The sequence below is a fragment of the Meriones unguiculatus genome, chromosome 3, assembly GCF_030254825.1.
Source record: "Meriones unguiculatus strain TT.TT164.6M chromosome 3, Bangor_MerUng_6.1, whole genome shotgun sequence".
In the NCBI taxonomy this organism is placed as follows: Eukaryota; Metazoa; Chordata; class Mammalia; order Rodentia; family Muridae; genus Meriones; species Meriones unguiculatus.
The window spans coordinates 147,456,597-147,483,689 of record NC_083351.1 but is presented as its reverse complement, the minus strand read 5'-3'; the positions used below and the strand labels follow the sequence as shown (position 1 = coordinate 147,483,689).

General features: G+C 45.2%; 1 protein-coding gene and 1 long non-coding RNA gene across 4 annotated transcripts; one reads left to right on the top strand and one right to left on the bottom strand.

Moving 5' to 3' along the window:
• Nucleotide 1: 1 nt before the first annotated feature.
• Lrrc66 (leucine rich repeat containing 66) lies at nucleotides 2-26,213 on the top strand. 3 transcript variants are annotated; one of them, XM_021645901.2, is made up of 5 exons: nucleotides 2-335; nucleotides 2,618-3,100; nucleotides 16,507-16,676; nucleotides 21,820-22,009; nucleotides 23,522-26,213. In XM_021645901.2, the coding sequence occupies exons 2-5, from the start codon at nucleotides 2,623-2,625 to the stop codon at nucleotides 25,294-25,296; spliced, it is 2,613 nt and encodes an 870-aa protein (XP_021501576.1). In that variant the 5' UTR covers nucleotides 2-335; nucleotides 2,618-2,622; the 3' UTR covers nucleotides 25,297-26,213. The 3 variants fall into 3 exon arrangements, with proteins under 3 accessions (XP_021501576.1, XP_021501574.1, XP_060236740.1); XM_021645899.2 differs by having other exon boundaries at nucleotides 21,817-22,009; XM_060380757.1 differs by lacking the exon at nucleotides 2-335 and adding an exon at nucleotides 2,311-2,356 and having other exon boundaries at nucleotides 21,817-22,009.
• On the bottom strand, nucleotides 16,477-20,324 carry LOC132653171 (uncharacterized). Its single transcript, XR_009590917.1, has 4 exons — nucleotides 19,766-20,324; nucleotides 19,196-19,290; nucleotides 17,296-17,443; nucleotides 16,477-16,609 (listed from the first exon to the last, which is right to left on the bottom strand). It is a non-coding gene; the product is annotated as an uncharacterized LOC132653171 (long non-coding RNA).
• Nucleotides 26,214-27,093: the final 880 nt, after the last annotated feature.

The window sequence follows — 27,093 nt, the reverse complement described above, 5'->3', positions numbered from 1 at the left end:
TTAATGAGCTTCTTCTATGTTAGCACAAGCACACAGATTCTAAATACGGCTGGAGACTGGGGGCATCGGACCTGTGGGTATGAGAGGATATGAGAAGTAGAAAGCTGTGCATTCCCAGGTTAGATAGTCTCACCTTCTGTGCCTTACAAAAGCTTCTCCCCAATGGCCCGGGGAAGAGTGTGCACTCACTAAGGAAGGAGCCAGGAGATGAAAGGGTGGGGGCTGGCTGCAGAGCTGAGTAGGAGGGGCGGAGCCTCAAGGGCACAGACCTCAAGTCCCCACATAGCTGGATCAGCTGGAGACAGACCAGCTAGGAACTAGCCAAGGACCCTAAGGTAGGCCTCAGGAGCAGTCCTGTCCTCTCCAGTACTCCTTACTGGAAGAGCCTCACTGTTTTTGTTCCCTTTTTCCTACTTCTTATGGAAGAATTAATCATCTTTTTTCTACTTCAGTTTTTCCTATTACCATCTCTGTCTCGCTCTGATATCCTCACGTCCCCAGTTATTTCTAAGTGCTTCCTCACACTTCAACTTGAATAAATCTAGTGAAAGGCTTACGTTATGCTCAATTATTTGTACTTTCCTCTGGAGTTCTCTGGTTTGTTTTTGTTTTTATGAGGGTTTTTTTTTGGGGGGGGTGTCACACAGACATTTGTTTGTAATCTAAATAATGTTTCTTAAACATTAATACTTTTAATTTTAGATATAAAATTATCCTAATCTGCCTGTTTGCATGCAAATCTATTCATATACCAATGTCTTCACTTTGGAAAGGGCCAGACTATAAAAATATTTCATTTATATCACTCTTTTAGAATGTATCTTTCCACCACATTTTTCTTCACTGTAACAAAGGAATGTACATATTTATGATTGCTGTATTTTTTTGTTACTATTACATTAGCTTGGCATCCAGTTGTATATACACTGATCACAGCTTTAGAGTCAAAACAAATATCACTCTGACTAGGAAAACTAATTCAGTTTCTGGTATTCCATAAGGGACATGTTATAAATTACTCCTTGCTGTAGGTAGGGCACCTTTGCAGTTTACGTACCTAAATTTAAATGCCCTCTGAGATATGGGAGAAATGACCTTGCATAAAGCAAAAGTTTAGAAGTTGCCGTGTGAATGGCCTTCATTCTGTGCACTCATTCGTGCAGAAAGCATAGCCCAGTGACGGACTCCAGAGCGTTAAGACTATGAGACATGGGAGAGGGGAGATAGTTGCCCTCTGGTTTGCTCTGTGTTTGGAATACCCAAAGCAGGGCACTAACAGTGTGTGACGGCACTGACATTCCGTCAAACAGAATGGTACTAAATCCATCCATTCGCTGTTTAGTGAAAGCAAAGACAAAGTATTGGCTAATGTAAGAAAGGAAGAGAGGTTCAGACTGTAGGAATTGAGATGAGGCTTGATGAATGTGCAAGATTCAGACTGAAGAGGGGGAAGGCACTGATCATGCTGAGGAAAAGCTCATTGTACCATGAGGTAGACAGACACACAGCCCTAGCCCAGTTAACCCACGTGAATTTACCAAACGTAGCTCATCAGGCTAGCTACATTAGAGGAAGTTTTAAATGCAACCTTGGGAATTTGCACTGGACAATTAAAGGAACACTTCAAAACTTCAAAGGAGAAAAATGCATAAGGGAAATAGCAATGGAGCGAGGAGGAGAGGGGAAGCAAGGGAGGGAAGCTCAGGAAAGCTATTCTAGTACTTCAGCCTTAACAGTAACTCAGATAGGTGGCTTGAGGCCAGGAAGGAATGGATGATGTGAGGCTGAGGAAGCTTGTCGTTTGTACTCTGGTTTTGTCTTCACAGAATTTAGCATAAAGTAAATCTCAAGAATCCATGTTCCCACCTGTTATAGCTGCTTTCCTGTGTGCATGCAGCCTTTGTAACTTGAACACCTTTGTTTCAAAACCTACAGTTGCTCAAGAGTGAGGTGAAAATGACTCGGGGTTTCTGTATTCTGTGGCATCTTCATAGCTTGAGGGCAAACGTCCTTCTCATGATCATTTTTATTTATTTTGAGCATAATTAAAAGCTTTCAAAATTATGTGAAAAGTAGCATATGCCATGCAGATCTAAAGAAAAAAAAAACCATGTAGATAAAGCTTATGGTTCTAGTCAAGTTTATGTCTGTTCTGTGAGTTGCACTTTCTATTCATATTAGAGGTTCACAATTTAATTTGAGTGTCATAAACCCATGGCAAGGTTCTAGATAAGCATAGCAGACTTTGCCCCATGCTGGTGTCTGGCGACGGAAGCAGAAAAAAAAGGGCTTTTACATAAGTAAGTTGGACTCACTAGAAAGCAGACCGCAGGCTGGAGGGTACTGGAGATCAGAGGTGAGGCTCTGGCAAGTGTGTATTTTATGAATCCTGAGGGAGGTCTTTCTACAAAATGTACATACATGCTGTTTTAGTCTACAGTTACAACTTTTGGGTAGCTTCCTTAGAAACCCAGTTTCTAAGGAGCCAAATGTTCATGTCAGTGGATAATTAAGGATGTGTTCTAAATCTTCAATTGGAAACGAAATTTCCTGCTTTTGATTTGCTGTTTGCTTTTGCGTGTTATGTTGAACGAGTCAATTTGTTTACCTTTTCCAGGCATTATGAAAGACCTCTACGTCAGAGTTACTATCATAGTTGTAAGTCTTTGCTTTGCAAGAACAGCGACAAACCCATCAAGAAAAAGCAGTATATCTCTCAGTTCCGAGTACCAGTGGGACGGGTATCTCCTGGCAAACTGTTGGCCTTCTCCAAGACACTCCTCACAGAGAGCAGACACCGAGGAGGTGAGCCTCCATTTCCTTCAAATCCTCTCCCAGTCTTACACAAAAGGAGGGTGGCAAATGAGACATCTGGACCTCAGGAACCACCGCCTATCAAAAAGGACCCTCGGGCCTCGGGCCCATGTACGTGCTCTGGAGACGCTCACGCTCAGCGACAATACCATCCGTTGCCTCTCGCTGGGTCTGCCCCTGCCCCGCTCCTCCCAGCAAAAGCGCCCCAGAAGCGGCTCCCACCGCGGATGCCCCCGGGGAAAGGTGCTGATTCTTCAAAGAAATCCACTCAGTGCTACTCCTAAAGGTGAGCACTTTTACAGAACGGGGGGGGGGGGGGGGGGGGAGACAGAGAAACAGGGTGTGGGGAACTGGTGTCTTATGTCAACAAGAGTTCTGTGCTGTGTTCAGTTTCAAGGGAGAGGCTGAAAAAGCAAAGCGGTTTGACCGAGCAAACACAAAAAAAGGCGGTTCCGGGTGGCATTGCCTGCCAGAGCAGAATTTGCACTTAGGGCAGCGAAACGTCCCTCTTGTGTCGTTCACATTAATATTGTATGAGTTTGTCAAGAAACACCAGGATTTATCTAGGTGCTAGATAATAATCTGATATATTTAGTTTTTTTGAATTGGTTGGTTGGTTGGTTGGTTCTTTGGTTGTTTGGTTTATGTTTTGTTTTTTGAGATAGGGTCTCACTTTGTAGCCCGGGCTGGTCTGGAATTCTCTATGTAAACTAGGCTACTCTCAAAGATCTGTCTGCCTCTGCCTCCCAAGTGCTGGGATTAAACATGAGTGCCACCACGCCTGGCTAAGCTATCTCTTTTGTTATATATATTTGTTAATATGGGAAAGCACTGAGAAATAATGGATACAGATATTTTAAATATATAACATAATTTAAATTAAGCATGTTACTGTAGTTATAATTTTTTTCTTCTTGGAACACATTTTGCCTTTTTAGTTGTCCCCAAAATGTAGACCAGGAACATCCCTACATTATATATTCTGTATATAAGACTTCCTACTATGAAACCAAAAATCCGAATTCCTTGCTGCAGCTGGGCCCTGGAGATGCCACCTCCAGTTTTCTGGAACAGGGGAGTTTCTGACTCTGAGCCCCAAGAAGGGTGTTTGCATGCGGTGCATACAGCATTCTTATACTGGCCCTCCTTTTCCCCGTTCTCCTCGTTCCCCGGCTGGCGTGTCAGAGCAGCAGGGTGTGTGTACGCGTCCCTCACCCTCTGCTACTCAGAATATCCCTTCACAGTCCTTCAGTTTGGAGAAAATCCCTTCCCCTCTGTGGGTCTTCAAAGAAGTGAGGAGAAATCTGATTCTCCCCCCTGAGGACAGACATGTTCTCCAGAGGGCTGATTCCAGTGTAATTTCACTCCAGGGCCAAAGGCCCAGTATGGAGACAGGCTTCGTCCTTCTGAGGTTAAACTTCTGCCTTCAAGAATGTAAGGAGGGAAATGGTAAAGTTGCAGAGGAAACCACAGAAAACAAAATGAGCCAGGCCTGCATCTGGAATTCTGTTAGAACTCTGGCAAATGATGCCATCCAAAGAGGAAGGGTGTGGACATCGAAAGTTCAGGTAACGTGTGGATCTGATTTGATATCGCAGTCATTTTGTCCAGTTTGTGTTGTTGTTGTGTGTGTGATCTGAGCTCACTGTTTACAGCCAATGTACATTTGAAGTTTGCCCCAGTTTGGATGCCCTACAATACTCCCTTGCCATTCTGTGATTCAAGCTATGGCTGGGGACACAACCTTGAACTCCTTTTGGGAAGGAAGGAGTTGGTGAGAGTTGCTGCCTGGGACATGCCCCAACTTCTGACCTGTCCTTCCCTCTTTGACTCTCCTGCTCAAGCCTGTCTAAGGATACTGTTTAGGTGATGCAGGCACTCCCTGACCTATACTCATAAACCCATCACAGGTCACATACCATAAGTCAGAAGTGCATTTCAATACACCTGCTGGAGTTTCGGTATTAAATGATGCCCTGGCAAAGGCTCATGCATTTGAACACTCGGCCCTTAGCTGATGTCACTGCTTGGGGAAGTTCCAGGAACTTTTGAAGAAGAAAAAATCTTACTGGAGGATGCACGGCACTGGGGGCAGACACTGGCCCCCTTGCCGTCCTCTCTCTGTTTCTAAGCTTGGATACAATGAAATCTGCCAGCTGCCTGCTCCTGCACCACACCTTCCCTGCCTGCGGCCACGCCTTCCCAGCCACAATGGAACTGCGAGCCAAACTCCTTTTTTCCGAAGGTATTTTATCCCAACAGAAGAGACACTAAACCCAGCACCTGCTCTGCTAGGCTCAGCCCACCCCCACACAGACGTTCTCAGAACACATTAGCTGGCAGCTAGAAGAAAACCATGGAACACAAAGTCCACTTGCTGATAAAATGTTGGGTAGGTGGGAGCCAGTTGTTGTGTGAGTACTCTTTCATACCACTGTGAAGGAAAAAACAAAGTAACTCACTCCATCATGAATCAAAGACTCCATGTGCTTTATTCCAATTGTGAAGCTTCAATGGGAAAAGTCCCTCGTGTCACTGCATTGCAGTAAGTCACGCAAGGTATGTGGTGGCAATTCAAAGATGTAAAAGTAGTTTGGAAGCCTGGAAGTGATTTGCAAATATTAGTTTTTATTTGCTCTCTTGGACCAAATTGAGAACAACAGCATACTTAGAAACAAATGATTAATTTGCTTCCCTCTAAATCTCAAGCTGTCTTTTAAAATGTTAAATGGTTATTGCCATGGATGGGATCCATAACCCAGCATAAATCATGAGCAGAGTCTTGTGCATCTACTTAGAGCTGCTTTACTCCTCTGGAACAATAATAAACTAGAAACAGCCCAGAAGGCAGCTCCCAGGCAGCTAGCCATCCAGCACACCCAGCTTCACAACTCACGGCTGTGTCTTTAAACACTGGCCGTTTATACGACGCCCGGAGAAGCCTACGTTTATAAAAGTGAAATGTCACGTTGACAAATCCACTGTCAGGAAATCTCGTGTGTTGAGTCAGCGGTGACGTCGCCAATAAGCTTTGTGTTGAGGAAACGCCCTTGTTGGGTGCTGGTCAAGACAACAAGAAGCAGGATGTGAATCTCATCTTAATGACAGCTCTGCCTCCCACCCATAACTTTGGAATATTAGTAGCTTTAAATCAGAATATACATACATACATATATATATATATATATATATATATATATATATATATATATATATAATTGCAACATAGTACCCGAGATGAACAACTTAAAAAGAGGAAAGTTTTCAGTCATAGTTTCAGTCTGTGGCAGTTGGCTCTTGCTTTGGGGCCTGTTCGAGCTGTACCTCATGACAGGAGCATGTCATCTAACCTCATGGTATCGGGCAGTGAGAGAGCAAGAATTCCCAGTCCAACAGTCCCTGTCAAGGCATTCCCGGTGGCCTCAGACCTCCTGGTGGGCACCAGCTCTTCAGGGTCTCACTGCTCCAAACTGGGGACTAAGCCTTGTAACACATGTCATCTTGGGGACACATCCCCAGGCCACAGCAGTCAGTACTTCAGACGTCTAAAGCAATGGGATCACCTCTAAGTTCTTCATCAAGCAGTAGTTCAGTATTTCACAGAGAACCTGGAAATGTCCTGGGACAAACGCCTTGCTGTGCTTCTGCTCAGGTCGACAGGTCAGACTGGCATCCTCACGTGAACCCACCGAGTTTCAGAAGCCAGAGGGATGCGTTAGAGACGAGGTCAAATGATATCTGACATTCGAAATGAACAGAATTGAGAAAGAAAGAAAATCCAGTGTCTTATTAAACAAAGTTTTTTTTTCTTAATTCTTTTACCCACAGGGATTGCCGTTGGACCATAGAAATACAAATGACCACTGTTCTCAAAATCAATTCATTTTAGAAAATGAATTGAAATAAAATGTATAGATGACATTAACTTAAGAGCCAAGACTTTAAGTCACACGCCTTGATCCCAATAAGGGATAGCATTTTGAATAAAATGTCTCACCCTGGACCATTTTTTGGGGAGGAGGGAGAGGGTTCAAGACGGGGTTTCTCTGTGCAGCCTTGGCTGTCCTGGATTCACTCTGTAGACCAGGCTGGCCTCAAACTTACAGAAATCCACCTGCCTCTGCCTCCCTGAGTGCTGGGATTATAGGCATTCACCACTGTCTTAATACTCAGAACTTGAAGCCGTAACTCCAGAATGACATTGTGCTAGGTTATCTGATGACCACCGTTGGGAAGGCATGCAGACGTTCATAGTTCAAAGACAGTGTTTACTAAGGTGGTGGCTGGGTGGACTCTCTCTGCCCTTTTTACTTATGTAAAATATGATAATCCCAATATGATAATTTCTGGGAAATAATAGACTGGCTCTGACCTTTAAAATATTGGATAATTAAATTCCCTTCATAGCCTATGTGAGCCTGAAAATGAAGTTCCATAGTTAATTCTATTTCCACAAAGTCACTGCAGAATTTTCCTTTCAGCACTGGATTCTCCTCTTTTGAAACATAGAATTTAACGCCGTGGGATGTCCCAGGGCCAACCAGAACAGCACAACTTAGGTCTACTTGGCTACTCATCATCAGTGGCTCAAATAAGAAACACCCCATTTAGTAGTCTGGAAACATCAATGGGCCACTCAAATCCCCCAATTCCATCTTGGGAGACTTAAGTAGTCCTGGTCATTTGTAAAGATCATACCAGGACCCTGGTAAAACAAAATTTTAGTCTTCTAAAGTTGGAAGAAGTTCATGCTACTAAGTTCCACATATAGAAAAAAAGTTTACCCTTCTTGGAAAATCTTGTGTTGGCTTGAGGGAAGTTGATAAAATGTCTTACATTACTCTGTTTCCCTTAAACAACTCACTTAACATTAAGAAAGTCTTATCTCCAAGAATAATGAGTATACAGGATCAGCAAAGATCACAGACGCCGTGTAAAGGCCAGAATACACAGTGATGTCATAGAAAGTCCCTCAGCTGTTACTTCCCTTTGGTGCTGTTGGATCAACCTGCAACTCTTACTGTGGGGCCCGCCCCATTCTTTTTCTTCATTGTCACTTCTCTGATTTCACATACAGTAGAATAAAAGTCACTCTGATTGTCTGCAAATGTTTAGAGTCTGTATGACAGTCAGCATTTGTCAACTGGCATGTTGCCATGTTCACATTTGTGCGGGTCTTTAGAGGCTCCTGCCCTTCCCTGTTCTCAGCAATCTTGGACCTGTACTCAGATCCCGTGGAGCAAGCCATCACCAATATCCAAGGTATGATGTAGCCATCACCGCTGGTGTTTCTCCATGCCCTTTGTGTACTCATCTTTCCCATTCATCTCAGCATCCCCTCAACCCCGGCAACACTGGCTTCTCTCCTGGCATTGTAAGCTCACTTGAGCTTTCTGTACATTCATATGAACTGGATCATATAACACAGATGGTCCTTGACTTATGGTGGTTCAAAGTCAATGACTCTTCAGTTTTACAATGGTGACAAAACAATGCACATTCAGTAGAAACTGTACTTTGCATTTTGTTCTCGGTCCCCTGGTGCCTTTGATACATAGATCTGCATGATACTGGACAGTGGTAGAGTTACTGCCAGGCAGTCCCTTAGTCATGAGGATAAACACCCAATGACTCTGTATTTGGCATTATTAAGCTAGGATATTTGGTAGGTTGTATGAAAGGCATTTTTAACATTTATTTTCAGTCAATGAAAGATTTGTTGAAATGTAAAAGTATTTGCACACCAGGGAGCATCTATATGTACTTTTTTGTTTTAGTCCAGCATCTTTATTTCATTTTGATGTTTACTTACAATGTTATATATATTAAACCTCTGTAACTTTTTATTGCTGAGTATAAGTCCATCATTTACCTTTTGATTGATAGGCTATTATGGGAGAGGGGTTAAATGCTGCAGTGAAGTTGGATGGAGAGAGATAAGCTACTAGGTAAACAGTAACTAAAAGAAAAGCATGTATGTGTGTGTTTGTGTGTGTGTTATGCATATGCTGACTCCAGGTATTTTCATCTATTGCTTTTCATCTTAATGTGTTATTTGTATATGCATGTGGTGTGCATGCATGTATGTGAATGCATGCTCATATTATATGTACACACATGCATGAGTCCATATGCACATGTATGAGTGTGCAGGTAAAGACCAAAGTTTGACACGGTCGTTCTAGTTTTGTTGTTGTTGCTTTGATAAAATAGTCTGAACAAAAGTAACCTGGGAAAACGGGTTTATTTGTCTTCCAAGTCACATTCCATCATTGAAGAAAGTCTGGGTAGGAACTCGAGACAGAAATCTGAATGAAGGAACCGTGGAGGAATGCTGCTTGCTGGCTCGCTTGAGGGCTCTCATACTTCGCTAGCTTTCTTACACATCCCAAAATCACCTACCCAGAATATGGTGCTGCCCAGAATGGGCTGGACCATCCTCTATCAATCAAGATGCTCCTTCATAGACCTGTCCCCCACCAACCTGACACGCTGTGGGTTATCAGTATTTATTATTGATTTATCTTTTAGTTAAGCAGTGGTTATTCCTAAACCAGCTGTATACCCAAATCACCACACAGAGACTAGGATTTATTTAATTAACCTAGAGCACAATGCTGGGAAATAGTTATTCCATCCTAAACCTCCAAGCCGCATAGCTTTCTCTCATTCAGATTTCACCCATTATACTTGCTTTTAGGTGCTATCTTGGATTCAGTTTATCTCTCATGACTCTAAGTCCTCTCCTGCCAATCCCTGATCTCTGACCCCCCCCCCCCCACTTGCTTCATTCTCCTCCCCTCTGGACCTGGATGTCCCACCCAATTCTCTCCATTGCTCAGCATTGGTTGGTTTTTTTATTGAAAATACAGAGAACAAAATGGTGGCATGTTTACACAAACATGAGACAGGTGAGGCTTAGAATAAGCATCACAAGGCAATGTCTGGATTGAAACCAGATAGTGGGGGAGAGAAATCAGCATGTGAATGAACAAGGGTAAATTGTGTACATTCCACAAGAACATTATACCAACACTGATACATCATTAATCAGTTAAAACCTTTCTAGGATGTGTCAAGTGGACAGTTACTGCTAAATATGACAGGTGATTTTCTTGAATGATTTCCACCTTACATTAAGGCAGGCCTACTCACTGAACCTGCAGCTTGCTATTTTGGTTGACATAGTTAGCCAGCCTGCTCCAGACATTCTGTCTCTGCCTCCAAGTTGCTAAGTGATGGCAGCTTATAACCATCTGTAAGTCCAGTCCCAGGGGCCCAACACCTTCTTCTGACTTCACAGGCATCAGGAATGCACAGGATGTATATACATACATACAGGCAAAACATTTCATACATATAAAATAATAAGACAGACGCTGGTACCAGGGACTGAGGTGTTGCTGTGACACGCCTGACCGTGCTGTGTTAGAGGACCATGGATGACTCTGGGACTTTGGCGCTAGGTGACCTACCACCACCCTGTCTGGCTTCTTTTATATGAGGGCCAAAGGCTGGTTTTCAATGCTTGTATGATAAACACTTTGCCCACTGAGCCATCTCTCCAGCCCTTCACCTTATTGTTTGAGTCACCTAGAGTTCACCATTTTGGCAAGACTGGCGGGCCCGTGAGCTCCTGGGACCACCCTGACCCGTCTCTGCCTCCTCAGCAATGGGGTTACGGACACTCACTATTACGCTTTGCTTTTATGAGAGTGCTGAGGATCTGAACCCAGGTCTTCGTGCCTTCACAGCAAACAGTTTATCCACTGAGCAACCTCCCAGCCCAGAGAAGTTATATTAATTCCAGACAAAAACTTCAGAACAAGAAAAATTATCAGGATAAAGAAGAGTGCTACATAGTGATAAGGCTAATTCTTTTTTTCTTTATTATTATTGGTTATCACAATTTATTTACTTTGTATTCTGGCTGTGGTCCCCTCCCTCATCTCTTCCCAGTCCCACCCTTCCTCCCTCTTTACCCCTATATCCTTCCCTAGTCCACTGACAGGAGAGGTCCTCCTCCTCTACTATCTGACCCTAGCCTATCAGGTCTCATCAGGACTGTCTGGTTACTCTTTCTCTGTGGCCTAGTTAGAGGCAGGTGATCAAAGAGCCAGCCACTGAGTCCATGTCAGTCCCTGCTCCCCTTACTAGGGAACCCACATGGAGACTGAACTGTCTGTCAGCTACATCTGAGCAGGGGGTCTAGGTCCTTTCCATGCATGGTTCTTGGTTGATTCATGAATCTCTGCAGGACCCCCTGAGCCCAGGTTTTTGGTTCTGTCGCTCTTGTTGTGGATCTCTGGTCCCCTCCAGGTCTTTCTATCTCCCTCTTCTTTCATAAGATTCCCTATACTCTGCCCAAAGTTTGGCTATGAGTCTCAGAATCTGCTTTGATACCCTGCTGGGTAGTCTTTCAGAGACCCTCTGTGGTGGGCTCCTGTCCTGTTTCCTGCCTTCTCCTACTTCCGATGCCTATCCTGTTTGCTCTTCTGAATAAGGATTAAGCATCTTGCCTAGGGTCCTCCTTGTTGTTTAGCTTCTTTAGGACTATAGATTTTAGTATATCTATTCTATATTTTATGACTAATATCCACTTGTAAGTGAATATATACCATGTATGTCTTTCTGCTCTGGGTCACCGCACTCAACCTAATGTTTTTCTGGTTCAGAAGGCTAATTCTTTAATAATAATAATAACCTGTAATAATCCTAGACATAAGTGAACTCAACAATGTAACATAAGAATTCTTGAAAAACAATGATAGTTCAACATCCCTTATCTATAAATCTAGGAGACAAGCAATCAGTAAGAATCTAGCTAAAGTGATAATCTAATATATAAAAATAAAGCTTGATCCAATTGCATATATTAAATGATCCACCCAGGACTTGAGTTAAGGCTCATAGGTTAAGAGCACTTGTTGCTCTCACAGAGGACCCAAGCTCAATTACCAGCACCCACATGGCAGCTTATAACCATCTGTAAGTCCAGTCCCAGGGGCCCAACACCTTCTTGTGACTTCACAGGCATCAGGAATGCACAGGATGTATATACATACATACAGGCAAAACATTTCATACATATAAAATAATAAGACAGACGCTGGTACCAGGGACTGAGGTATTGCTGTCACATGCCTGACCGTGCTGTGTTAGAGGACCATGGATGACTCTAGGACTTTGCACTAGGAAAGCAGTTGGACCCTTTAAATGGGGCTTAATTGGAAATCCCAGGAGAAGCATGGAAGACAGTGCTGAGGGAAACTAGAACTGTGGGGGCCCAGTTTAAGTAGTTTCAGAGGGGAAGAATGTTAATAAGTGGCCTGGAGACCATTCTTGTGACATTTTGGCAAATATGTGACTGCTTTTTGCCCTTGTCCTAGAAATCTGCCTTAGGCTAAACTGCAGCATTTTGGATTAACAGCATTGGCAGAAAAGATTTCAAGGCAGCCTAGCATTAACTGTGTCACACAGTCACTAATGGTCACTCGTACACAGATCTACACTGAATAGGAGCATATGGAACACGGAGAAGTACAAAATGTACAGTTTGAGAAGACAGAGAGAGAGAGTGCACCAGGAAATGTGAAAGAGCTAAATCCAGTGCTCAAGGCAACACAAAGTTTAAAGAAAAGCCTGATGCTAAATGGAACAAAGAGAGTGGTGAGCTCAGGGCAAGACTCCACCCAGCTAAGCTTCCAACATGTGACAAGGAATTTTTAAAAAGCTTGGGCAGTGAGGAAAACCATCTACAACAGAAAGCTGCTGCAGATGTAATGGAAAAGGGGGCCAAGTTCCATCCCCATCAAGCAGCAGAACTTGTCAACTTTGGCCACATGGTTCTGGCTTTAAGAGCCAAGGATATAAGAAAAGGGTTGTTGAATCTCCCTCTCTGGCTAAGTAAAAGTTCCTGTGTGCCGGGGATGTCCCTGTGTGGAGGCCCAGAGAAGATATGATGTGAAGCTGTGAAAACAAAGCCTTAATTTTATTACAGACCCCAAGATGTTGGTGAGGTCAGAGCCGTGGGATACCTTCCAAGGAGATCTGCTAACAGGATATAGAATCAGCCAAAGAGAAGTGTGTTACAGTCAACAAAGATGAAAGGAGATGGAGATCTGAAGGGCCTTTTGACATCAGACATGGAGATGAAAATTTGCAGTTTTTTCAGGCTGGTTTTAGGTCTAAGTCTGGTCCATTATTTCCTCACTATGCTCCCTTTTCTCTCTTTTGGAATGGTAATGTATATCCTGTGCCATAGTATGTTGGAAGTCTGTGATCTGCTTTTTCATTTTGATTTTACAGGGCTTACAGTTAAGAGACTGCCATGATTCTTGAAGAGACTTTGAACTCTGGAATTGTAAACAGTATTCAGACTGTGACAGACTATGGGGATTCTGAAGCTGAATGTAGTTTTGCACTGTGATGTGGCTCTAATCCTATAGGGACTGGGGAGTAGACTGTGGGGGGTTGAGTAAGAATGGGCCCCATAGTCTCATATATTTGACTGCCTGGTCTCCAGGGAGTGACACTATATGAAGGATTAGAAGGTGCAGCCCTGTTGGAGGAAATATGTCACTGGGAGGCTTTAGAAGCCCAAGCCAGACCCCGCCTCTCTTTCTCTCTGAGCAGATCTGGATGTAGAACTCTCAGCTACTTCTCCAGCACTATGCCGCTTGCAGGCTGCTATGCTCCCCGCCATGATAATACAGGACTAAACCTCTGAAACTATAAACAAGCCTCCAATTAAATGCTTTATTTTATAAGAGCTGCCTTGGTCATGGTGTTTCCTCACAATAACAGACCAGTGACTAAGACACCCAGGGAGTTCTTGGGAGAATCCTGCCTGATTCTCCCCCTTTCTATATTCTTTACAGTTCTTTCAGTAGCTGCTGCTCATGTCTGTTTTGTGGTTGTATTTAGTTTTGAGGCACAGTCACAGTGAAAGGCTAATAGTAATGGATGGCTAAGAGATCTGGGCTTTGATCAAGCTCCTTCCTCTCTGTCACTGGAAAAGTTCTTGCCTTGGTGTTTTGTGTATGAATGGCAAGAACCCCAGGACTTTGTGATCACTAAATATGAAAGATTTGTGAAGTGCTTAGAACATAAAGAGTGCATGATTAGCCAGGTGGTGATGGTGCACGCCTTTAGTCCCAACACTCAGGAGGCAGAGGTAAGCAGATCTCTGAGTTCCGGGCCAGCCTCTCCTACAGAGTGAGTTCCAGGATAGCCAAGGCTACACAGAGAAACCCTGGCTTGAAAAACCAAAAGAGAAAAAGAAAAAAAGAGTACACAATTAAAAAGGAGCTTCAAATAGTTGTTTCCCTGCCCTTCAAAGCTAGTGTGTGGTCTCCCTCTACTGAGCTCCTCAAAACTTAGTCAATTCAGTTAAACATTAGGATATTTTGGGAAGCAAGAATTCATGAGAAAACATCAGAAACCCTGTAGCGCTTTTCCCATTGCTGTCTTATATGCCCCGCCTAGTCCCCTACGCTTGCACATTTAAACAGGAAAGATATCCTCTGCACAAAGAAATGCATTTTCTTTAGAGGTTGTGTTCAACTCTAGAGATCCAACTGGCCTTCCTCCCAAACCCCCATTTGGATGGCTCCTGGCACTAGTGATAGAGCAGAGAAAGAGGGGAGGGAAGAATTGAACAGAGTTGGGAGGAGCTATGGGAGTGCCAGGACAGTAGGGCAGCATACAGGGACTCTAGGTACAGAGCTTTACAAAGTAACATCAAGTACTTCAACACACGTCTGCTAAATGAATATCAGCTTTGGCCCTCCCTCATGCTTTTTAAATATAGTTTCCTAAAGCAGGCAGCCTTCATTCAGCTCCAGCCAAATGCCTTACACCAGCTGGAACTTCTAATCTTTCCAGAGAAGCCAGAGATGCAGATTTCCGTACTGACTCCTTAACGCTGGCTCAGTGATTTTGGATCTCTGATAGGCCAAACACTATATCCCAAGCGTCACAAGGGCTCACATCATTCTGCTCAGAAAAGATTTGATCATTTGATAGTCTAGAGGACAGACAAATAGCCAGTTGTATAGAGAGCTTGTATGCATGGTGATCCAGTTAGTCTAAAGTAATGTTTCTTGTCTACGTGTTTCATCATTTCACCCTACCAGGCTTCCAGCGTGAGGATTTGTCATCCTCACCAACCGTCTCCATCATCGTCTTTTGACTGATTCATTGCTTTAAAGCTCTCTTGATTGATCTCTGCAACTCAAGTGAACATATGACCATCTACATGCTGTACCCACTTCAGCTACGTTACCCTCTCTCCTTATCATCAGTCCTGTCGCCCATACCTTGCAGACAGTAGGGAAGAAATAAACCCTTCTGGAACTGAACCAACTTGATCTGCTACAGAGAAGTTAAAGACCCAGTCCCACGTTGGAGAACAGCGCTGACCAAAACATGAACTTGCAAGCACCTCCTTGGGAGACCCATCTGGGAATTAAGTTCGCAAGTCTGCTGTGGCTGGCACATCGCTCTCCATTTATTTACCTTCTCAGTGCCAACGGGATCTTTTGCATACTTCCCAGATCAAAGAGAAACACAAAGGCAGAGGCTAAAATTCCATCTGATTCTTGTGCTGGGAGGCAAACTCTACCTGTCATCTCTTTACCTTAAAAAAAAAAATCCAACAGTACTTAAAAAATAGTTATAATACCAATAGTAAACAGTTATGAGACTGGATATAGCTAAAAATAAATGAATGCATATGGGTGACATGGAAGGAGAATCAGAATGGTCCAACAGAACAAAGGGGACAAGTGGGGTGGGGGAGGGGCTGGAAACATCAATGTAAACTTACACAAAAATATTCTTATACAATATAGGACCACATAGACTGAACAAAAACAATGAGAACCTTTTATTTAAAAAAAAAAAGCTGTAAAAACTGAATAGTAAAACTTCATAATCAGAAGAATTCGTTTATATAATAATAAACGATGACTTTTTCCTGTTCTATCATAGGGATATCATTCAGTTTTAGTCACAGTTAATCAAATTAACAAACATCTGTTCGTCACCTCCCTTAATCATGGTTAGATTTTTTTAATTGATTCTTTAATTTAAATAAAGGACACACACTAGACTAGTGAGACAGTTGAGCAGGTTAAAGAAAAAAAAAAAAGGCGGCGGCCCATGGTGGAAGGACAGAATAACACCTCTGCCCTCCACACAGGCACTGTGCCGCCATGCACACAGAAACACACAACAGATACAGAAATTAACAAGTGAATGTGTGACAGAAGTAGCGGTGCTCATTTGTAAAGAACCAGTGTACATAAAGTTGAAAGAAAGCTTTCTTCATGTTCCTCTTCCCCTTCCTCAGCCATCCTATACCGAACTGCAATGACTGTTAAAATGTTGACTCACCTTATTTCTGCCCACTCGAAATACATACCTACCCACGTTTGTACGTGCATCACAACCAAGAACATTGTGCTCATATCCTACACTGCTTTGACTTTATTTTTCCCCTTCCTGTTCAATAAGTTCACATGCTGATTGGGCCTAGTCTCTCTTAAGACCACTCATGTGTTTTCATAGTGTTAATACACCCTAACAACTTCCCACTCGAGAGCCATTAATATCGCCGGTTTTCCGCCACACACTACGCAGCAGCAAATAACACCAGTTTAGGTTTTAATCTGCTTTTCCTTTTCACAGGACGGTGGAAGCTGATGTCATTGCGGAGTCCGGATCTGTCATTCAACGGGATAGTTCATGTCGGGCTGTCTGATTTCCGTGGCTGCCTGCAGCTGGAGACCATCTATTTAAAGAAAAACAAGATACGCACGATCCACCCAGATGCCTTCAAAGGGCTCAAAAAATTACAGGTTCTAAAATCTTTCTTATAACTGTCTTTAATATACAGGCTCGTGGCCAACTAGATTAGAAGGCTCTTTCCTCTGTGTGCAGGGGTACAGGCTGTGTGCAAGTAGTCTATTTAAGACCTCCTAAAACAACTGAAGTCTATTGCTCAAAAATTAAAGACCACAACAATGGACATAAACTCAATAAGAATTCTCAGCTGCCAGAATTCACATATTAGGCTGGATATGGCTACGTTGATATAGTGCCTGAAAAATAATGCACGCACTAGGATTCCATCCCTAGCATTAAGCTCTGTTCTGGGGTGGGGAGTGGGGATGGGGAGGGTCATTAAGTTCAAGGCCATCTTCAGCTACATATCAGGTTCAAGGCCAGCTGGCATGCTAGAGACCCTGTCTATAAAAGGAAGGAAGGAAAGAAGGAAGGAAGGAAGAAAAAAATGGCATATTATCAATCTAAATCAAATTAATTCAACCCCAAGTCTCTATTTTCCAGTTGGCAGGAAAGTAAATATGTTATTTAAGAGTTTGAAACCAGCCTGGTCTACGTAAGGAGTTCCAGGCCATCCAGGGTTACAGAATGAGACACTGTCATAAACAAACAAACAAACAAACAACCACCTACCTAGGCTGCAAGTTCAGTCAGAGGCACCAGGACTCTTGCACAAACTGGAGCACTGGGGGGTCTTTCTGAGCCACTGTGGCCAACGCTGAGACGTCATCACCATGTGGGCTGCTGCTGGCCAGGACCCTGCAGTTTTCATGTCCAAAGCCTCCACGGGCAGTAAAAACAACAGTGATAATAGTGCACGCATGTAAGCCACTCACCACATGCCACGTCTATTCTAAACACCACTGACAGTCATACTGGGGCAACCATGTCACACCCCAGAGCTGTGAACCTTGCAAGTTGTCTCCCTGACGGGGCTGGAGTTGCGGAACCCCGCAGTCCCATTCTGGCAAGCACTCTTCTCCTCAATGGGGAACGTGCGATGGCACCCGTTAGTGGCCCTCGGCTCGGACACGGCTGAGGGGCCACCAGTGCCTCCTCAGCCCCCATCTCCGTAACCTCCATCACACACACCCATCCTCTTCTAGGTCACCCCTGTTCACTACAAACGAGTGGGGCACAAGTGCAGTTTCAAATGCTCCAGTGGCCAGACTTTAAACATGAAAGCGAGGGGCTGGATTGAGGGCTCAGCAGCTAAAAGCACACACCGCTCCTCCAGAGGACAGAAGTTCAGTTCCCAGCACCCATGTCAGGTGACTCACAACCAGCTGTAGCACTAGCTCAGGGGCCAGAGACTCTGTGGTCACTGCACTCATGTGCACATACTTACACATAATTAAAAATAATAAAACATGAATCCTTTTTAAAAGGGGGAAGAGTTTCCCTTTAATACTGTACATTATTTAACCCATTATAGTATCTTTTACATGTATAATTAGTATAAAATTATTATGGCAATAGTTTACATTCCATTTTTTTTTTCAAACAAAGCCTTCAAGCTTTATTGTTTTTTATCTCTGTATTTTAACGCTCAGTGGCCGTAGGTGGCCAATGGCTATCATGTTAGGCAGCCTGGACAAGGAGAGCAGGCACTTCCCCAGCATCGCATAAAGTATAATTAAAGAGGAGCCTCTGCCTCTCATTTCCAACCATAATGGCTACGGGAACCCTGGTGGAGTGGAGACTGGGGAAGCAGTGATGAGGTGGGGCTCTCACCGCCTGGAATCCAGCCCACTAGACTCCACCACTTTCAGCCTCATCATGGGCAAGTTACCACATCTCCGGCTCGTAGGCCCCCGTTTGTGTAACGGCGCCCTGTGAGAATGAGAAGCTTAACTCTGTGCACAGCACACAGAACACAACCTGGGGCGACACAAGCTCTCCTCTAGTATACAAGTCTGCCTGTGCCCCTCCTCTTGCTTAGAACCCGTTCAAGGTTTCACAGCCAAAGCCTGAGCCCCGCATGCCTCTCCGGCCCCAGTTCAAGCTGCTCTCCCTTGGTGTACTGCTGTCCCCTTGCGCGCTCCTGTCCTGCCTGTTTGCACTCCGGTCTCCTCTGCCCCCCACTTGCTCCTCCCCTTTACCAGAAAGAACCAGGGCTATGTGCCCTTCCAGCTTTGGTTGACTGGCCCTTCCTGGAAGAGGTTTTGCTTAGTCTCTCGGTTCACAAGCCTTCAACGTGGCTGCAAGTTTCCTCACTACGGTGGTGCTGGCAGGGTTGAAACAAAGGGATAGATACTGGGGGAGGCTCCTGAGTAGCTGTGTTAGTTGTCAATCATGACTGCCACAGCTCTGTAGCTTAAAACCACATACATCCATCACCTCACAATGTCTGTGGGGCAGGGATGCAGACATGGCTTAGCTGGGAGGCCTCCGCCTCATGGTCACTCGAGAGACTGCCCTGGCGTCGTGGCCGGAGTGTCACCTGAAAGCCACGCTAAAGGGAGAATGGTCACCTAAGCAAGGTGGGCAAAACTTCCTTAGGGGGCAGTTGGACTGAGGGTTCAGCTCTTACCAAAGCTATCTGCCCTCAGGCTTCTGCCCTTCTCCAGTCTCTCCATGATATAGCATCTTGCTTTGGAGGCAGTGGTCTCGCTGGCAATCTCTGCCCTGTGTTAAGAAAAGTATCTCAGTTTCATGGAATGCCGCCAAGAAGGTGGCATCCCATTGCTGCCGCTGGAGTCAGCTGGCTGGAAAACAAACCGCATATTGCACCTACACTGGAGAGAAGAAATTGCTTAAGGGCCTGCATGCCAGAAGGTGGCGTCAAGGGAGACCGCTCTGGAGTCTGTCTGCCATGGCAGTTATTAGAGCAAAAGAGCCCACTTCGCTTGGCTGTGCTCCCCATTTCAATGGCAAGATCCTTGCCTTAACTAGTGTGTACTGGGCTGTGGGTGGTGGGTACTTCTGTATGTGGAACTTGTCCTGCGTGTTCCTCTCTTGTGCCTTTTATTGTACCTTGTGAGTCTTTGAGGCTCGAGGGTAAAAAAAAAAAAAAAAATAGCATAGGCAAGCTATAAATGAGCTCTGAGCATGCGTGGAACACAGCCGTAACCCTCAACTCACCAGAAGTGGGAATACTCACCCAGTCCCCTGCTCCGGCGTCTCCCTTCTGTGTGGTTGGCAATAACTCCAAACTCTGGCTGTGGACCACGATGAAGACGTTTGCTTCCGGGAAGCTGAATACCACAGCGGTTGCCTTTCTCCCTCCAGAAGACGAATTTCACATTTGCACCGTTGTGTCTGTCTTCCCGTGGCGGCACCTTCCCAGAAGCCGAATCGATTTTTAAAACATAAATCCATCAGTGTACCTAAACTGGACGAAATAAACTTCACTGACATTTCAAATTAGCTTTTCTTTTCTTAATCTTATCTCGTTCTTCTTGGATATGGTGATTTGTGCTGCAATACACTGCCTGTCTCCCAGGCTTCCTGGAATATACGTCCCTTTCAGACGCTGCAGGATGGGAATTTCTTTCGCTAAGTTACAATTCTGTTTTCTTCTTTTCTTAGACGTTATTCTTCCTGAATTATTTCTTTCATTTTCTTTCCTCCAGACTGGCTTTCTGTTCCATGCTTTGTAATTTAAAAGTGCTAAGATGCAGCCGGGCGTGATGCCACACTCCTGTGATCCCAGCATGAAGGGCAGTCAGAGGCAGGTGGATCTCTGTGAGTCTGAGGTCAGCCTGGTCCACAAAGTGAATCCAGGACAGCAAAGGCTACAGAGAGAAACTGTGTCTCAGAAAACTACACACACACACACACACACACACACACACACACACACAAGTCTACTCAGAAAACATGATAACTCAGTGTGATGCTGAGACAGGGCACCCAAGGGAGAAGCTTTTGACCCTGAGCAACAACAGGCCAAACAAGAGTCTCTAAATACCTCCTTCACACCAATGTGATAGCTCAGAGAGGGAGTGCTCTGAAGTGAAGACACAGAGCTCCAAGGTCAGAAAACACTGCAATTCTGAAATTTAATTATTCAGCATTTCCATTCGTTGTTGTTGTTGTTTGAGACAGTCTTATGCAGCTCAGAATGGTCTCAAATTTGGCATTTTATCTAACCTTTATCTTCCAATCCTCCTGCCTCTCCCTCGGAAGTGCTGGGATGACAGCTGTGTGCCACCACACCAGATTGACGCTTTCTGTTCTGTACCGTGCGCCTGTTCTGATACCGACCCCTATGCCAAGCATGTCCTGTGTGGGATACGCTGTGCGGCTTAGCCAAACTTCTTCCTCTGTGAAGGGAACTGTGGGAGTTGTTGGGAGAGTGAGATGCTGGATACACAGCACCCAGCAGGTAGTATACGGCATACCAGAGTAGCGGTAGCCACAGTCACACCCACCGTGACTTTCCCTGCTGTCTCACGCACTGCCGTGTCCAGCCTGTCACTGGCGCCACTGGATCATTTCTGGCCCCTGGTTCTCCATGCATTTCTAACTCTGCAGAATGAGTCATCTTGCAGATGCTCAACAGCCAGCCAGAAAGGCACAAAAAAAAAAAAAAAAAAAAAAAAAGTATGCTACTATCTGAGTTAACACAACCACAATTCTCCCGGGGTTCCGTGGCCTCGTCATTCGCCATCCTTTGCTATTTCCAAGATGACCATGTCTTGAGAAATCCTTGACCTGGCTCCAAGTCTGAATGATAATAGCATGTGAGTCTGGGTTTTTGTCATACGTTATAACTCATAAGAAACAAAGAAGATGAAATGTCTGGAAAGCTTTTTACAAGCATCTAACCCATGTAGCAGCTCTGGGCTCACAGAGAGCAAACAATTGCCAAGACACAGAGGCTCTGTGGACAGAGCAGGGATTCAAGCCCAGTGCTCACTGACTTTCCTGCCAGACCTGAATTTGTATTGCTTTTATAGAGTTAGAAGTATCTCTGTGTAACGCCATATATGTGTACAGATATACATATACACATATACACACATATATATGCATATGTGTATATATACTTATATATGTGTACATATGTATCTATGTATATGTATATATACATATGTGTATGTATGTACAGACATATGGACTTACATATATATATGCAGCTATAAAATATATATTTTTTAACCTTATTGTCTTTGTGAACAGACTGACCTACATTTGTTTCTTTTCAAGCAGGCGGTAGGCCTCAGAAGCAATGCGCTGACCACCCCTGTACCAGTTGTGGCCATTGTTCTAGAAGTGCCCCACCTGGAACTTGACTTGACTGATAACCAGTCACTATGTGGTGAGAACAATGCCAGCTTCCAAAACATCACCTCTGTGTCCTGGAGGGAAGAGTGGAATGCCATCTGCAATATGTCTGTGGGTGAGTGCCCTCTCTCTCTCTCTCTCTCTCTTTCTCTCTCTGAAATGGTTACATTTGACCTGTAAAGTGCTATAAAAAGACACTTAAAAGTAGCAGTCCCCTGAAAAACAAGGCTATTGGTATCCACTGTCTTAGTTGTTGTTCTATTGTTGTGAAGAGATACAAATGACCACAGCAACTCTTCTAGGGGAAAACCTTTCACTGGGGCCAGCTTACAGTTTCAGAAGTTTAGTCCATTGTCATCATGGTAGGAAAGAAACATGGTGGAGTACAGGCAGACACCGGAGGAGCTAAGAGTTCCACATCGGGATCCGCAGGCCACTGGAAGAGAATTCCACACTGGGCCTGGCTTGACACCTGAGACCTTAAAGCCTTTCCCCAGTAATACACTACCTCCACCAAGGCCACACCTATTCTAACAAGGCCATACCTCCTAGACGCACCACTCCCTATGAGCCTACGGAGGCCATTTTCTTTAAAAAATCTCACCACCTCAGCCAGCACTGGGCTGAGTCACAGGACCATAACTGGCACTCTACTGTTTTCCTTGGCTCCTGACAGTTTTCTTCACATGGTCAAAGAGACATACACACGAAACAGCTCTTTAGCTAGAAAAGAATTTTGCCTGGAAGCTCCCAATGTACCACACGTTCATCCCAGTTCTTGATGATCTAGTAAAGAAAGGGCTGTAGAATCCGAAACATTATTCCAAATGCTTCCTAACCTCTACAGCATGACTTCCATGTAGAATACATGCACACAGATTTTCAAAGTAAAGTTTCATCTGATTTGATCCTTACCCCTCTCCCACAAGCAGATTATACCACTGAGGGAGACAAACTGAGAAGCATTTATCCCCTGCTATCCTGAGAACAATGTTTAGGACAAAGGACCTGGGCTCTGACCTTTTTGGGTCTGCCCTGAAAGCAGAGTCATGGCCATGGCTACCCAGTCTAGAAGACATAGTCATGAAGAATAGAGAAGTCATCAGCCAGGACTGGCACTCTGAGCGTATAGCGCAGAAGAGAAGGCTGGGTGTTTTGCCGTTTTCCAGAACTGGAGAATAATATAATCTAATGATACTACAAGCCTACAACAAGTAAGGCAGAAGCAGACACAATAGAGGGTTAATAGAATGTTCTAGCAAGTTTGAAATAGTTAAAGAGTGTGGAGGAAGGAGAAGACAGGTGTTAACCTTCTCATCTGGCTTCTTTCTCCCATGGGTACCAAGCAGACAGGAGACCTCAAAAATATAACCTCTGGGCCTGTGAGTAGCAGACCTATGTCTAACAGTCTTATGAAGATGCATATCATATGCACACTATGGGTATTGAATAGAAATGAATGAATGAGTGAGTGAGTGAGTGAATGAATGAATAACATTACTTTTCACCTGATTGTCTGCTTGAAAATATAGCTAGATGAAGATTGAGGAGAGCTCACAGAAGTCCTGAAAGCCTGGCATCTTATTCCAAGCTCTAGTCGGTGTGTTTTTTCATCTCCCTCTTGCAGGGATGGAGAAACCTCATCTGGAGACTCCTCGGATCCGAATCTCCAGGGACACACACCTTCCTCACAGGAGCGACTTGAAAAGCCTCATCCAGAGCACAGCAGAGAGGCCCCGGGAAGGGACGCACATGCACCGCTCTACCCTGGGAAAGGAGGCACGGGTTGGCTATGATGAGTTCGAGGAGATACGGCCACAGCCCTCCGCAGAACTCAGAGACTCCCAGGACGAACATGTCACTGACGGAGAGGACAGCAATCCCCCGAACCTTGTCCTGGCCGTCTGCCTGTCAGTGTTCATCACGTTTGTGGTGGCTTTCCTCCTGGGGGTTTTTGCTAGGCCCTATATTGACAGATTACGGTCACAAGGAGGCCTGAAGAAAAGGCCTGGCTCAGATAACGCCTATTCCAACGAGGGCTTCTATGACGACATCGAAGCTGCCCAACATGTCCAGCACCAAGGGACAGAGCTGCGCCAAGCTTCCCACCACCTAAACCTTTACGAGAACCAGAACCCTCCCTGGCTGACAGAGCCAGTCCCACATGGTGCTGTCGTGGCGCAAAGGATGCTGGGCAGCAGCGGAGTGGCCCTCAGTAGTCAGCAGAGCCCAGTGCCATGCGAGAACAACCCTGGGCCGAGAAGTGGAGATGGCAGCGTGTTCCCAAATGGCCATGCCATCCACGCTGCGCTCCGTGGCCTTCCAAACACTGATACTCACCAGCCAAGGTCAGCAGGGCAAGATCGCTACGACGTTCTCGAAGAATCACATTATGACACGGTGGCCCAGGAGTATTCGTCCCTTGACGATGTGACAGATGGATCTTCCATTGCTAGCCCTCTGAGAGCTTTCCCCAGCTCCACCCACAATGGCTGGGGTGAACTGCAACCGTCACGGTCAAGAGACGCTGTAGCCTCCTTCTCTAACACTCAAGGGGCTGGGAACAGTAAGGAAAGGGGGTGCCCCGAACCTCCAGAAGCCATGGGCTCACAGATGGAATCTTCTGAGGAAAGGCAGGCGAGCAGTTCCATTAGGGAGCTGGCCAGACAGCAGCCATGCCTCCAGGAAGCTGATGCTGAGGAAAGGCTTTCCAGTGTCTACAGTAAGGTCCTATACGACGACCCAGGAGATATAGACCTGCGCTCCCTTATGCCGCGATGGGGCGCTGGCCTTCGTGTCGCTCCTGCTCTAGAAGAGCCTGTGCAGGGAGACGCTCCTTTTGACCCTCATTATGATTTGGAGGCCAACTATGAGTCTGACTCAGACGAGGGCTCTTTGTTCACCCTCAGTTCCGAGGGTTCGGAGGACATGAGGGGCTTGACGGAAGAACAGGCATCTGTTGAGAATGGTGGGTCCAGTCAGACCCTCCCCAGCAGGATTTTGGGAGAATACAAGGACAATGTGACAGCAGCAGAAAGTGCTGAGGACGTCGCTTCACAAAGGAATCTAGAGAAATGTGAAACTGGGGAAGCTCGGTTTGGAAATCCTCTCATTTCTGGTCCAGACTCTTGTTTGTGTGAGACACACCTGGAAAGTGGCTCTAACTCCCTTGGCCCTGAGAATACATCAACCTGGATCCAACCCTCAGGCCATAAGCCGTCACAGTGTGAGACTCAAGGCACACTTAGACATGATGGTGACATGGGGACCCAGTCTGAGTCGGCAAACTGGCACTACTCCCTTAGAGACCTGGAATTCCCAAATGTGGACAGTTTGCCATCACCATCGTACTGTGATGGCGACTCCTCAGATTCTGAGGAGCACTCCACCAGTGAAAAGTAAACACTTGTAAGTGGCAAGCTCCCATGGCCTGGGGATAGAGCTCTGTTGGTAGAGCATTTGCTCGCCATGCATAAAGCCCTGGCTTCAATCCACAGCACTATATAAATAATATAAACTGGGCACAGTGGCACATACTGGCATCCCAGTACTTGGGAGACAGAGGCAGGAAACAGGCAGTGCTGTGCCCAGTTCACAACCCCCAAAAGACCAGGAATAGACTCTGCTGTAAATACGTTTTTGTTTTTTTTTTAATTGTATACACCTTTGAATACAGGATGCAAACAGGATGTGGAAACAGGAGAAGAATGCGGACCCTCGGTCTAGGGGAACAAAGTTTTTATAGGGCAAAACCACAAGCAGGGACTTACATGCTTTGGCGTTACATGATTGGGTAAGGGAGATTGACTTTTGAAATGATTGGTCCACTTTAGGCGCCAAGACAACAGACAGTTCTGGCCTGGTCATATGGGTCGGTTTCCTAGCAACTGTATAACTAGTGGGCGAGGAAAGATTGCATTAAGCTAGTTTCTTTTCCCAGGTGGCTGGACATATCTCCACTTGGCTGACCTTAGTTCAGCCTTGTGCTTTAAACTTTAAAATAACAGCCACTGATTTTGAATCCTTTGGTCTCTCAGCAGGGACCGAAACAACTTCTGCGGGGTGGGCAATAGAATGTTCTGGCAAATGTGGGCCCTACTGCTCCAACAATCAGCTCAAGATAGATGTCAGACATCTACATGACAGGACCCAGCCTCCCACTCGGATTCCAGGGTCACATCCTCAACTGCAGTTACCCAAATCTGCACAGTCATCCTGGAGCCTAAACGCCATCGCTTTTCTTCACAATTATGAGCTCCAAAATCCACCTGTTAGTCAACAGTATCCTGGTGTCAGTCCATTAAACCCATTTTACAGTCTTTCGTCTTGACTTCTCTTTCATCTCCTTCGTCTGGATAGCCTCTAACCCAGTGGCTCCCAGCCTTCCTAAGGCTGCGACCCTTTACTACCATGCCTCGTGGCGTGGCGACCCCTGCCAACCATAAAATCATTTCATTGTTACTTCATAACTGTAATTTTGCTACTGTTATGAATCATAATGCAGACATCTGATCTGCAGGGTACTAATATCTGACCCCTGTGAAAAGTCATTCAAGCCCCCCCTGCCATGGGTCACAACCCATGGGTTGAGAACCACCATCCTGTGCTTTGAAAACACAAGTGCAGTGTGAGTTCCTGGCCAGCTGTGTGCAGACGGTTGGTATGCGGCCTGGATCTGGGCTAGACAATTTGCATTGCATTCGGCTTTGCATAGAAGATGGAAAGTCATGGAGTTTGGGGGAGGGGCACTAAGCGTCTCCCAGGCCAGCCCATGGTGTCACTGCTAGTCCTTAATCACTCTTGAAAAGGCTCTGGCCTGGCTTTTCCTGTCTTCTCACTCACACTCCTTTGTGAGAATTCTAAGGTGTCTGGGCTTCAGCCACCACCACCTCTCTGCTAGCATTTCCTATTTCTGTAACTCTAGCTCGGAAATCTTTTCAGGGTTTAATGCTCACATCCAGGGGCCTATCCAATTTCAAGGTAAATATAGCCACAGGCAAGCTTATTCTCTCCCCTAATCCCCGCCACCCACCAAATCTGGTCCTCTGTGTCCTCATCTCACCATTCACACAAGGTCTCCATCCAGATACCTAGTTTATTCTTTGCCATTTCTCTCCACGATTCCCACATTTAACTTAGCTGTCATGAGTTCAGACCCTAAACATTTTTCAAGTCTATTCCATGGTCCCTGTCCATTCT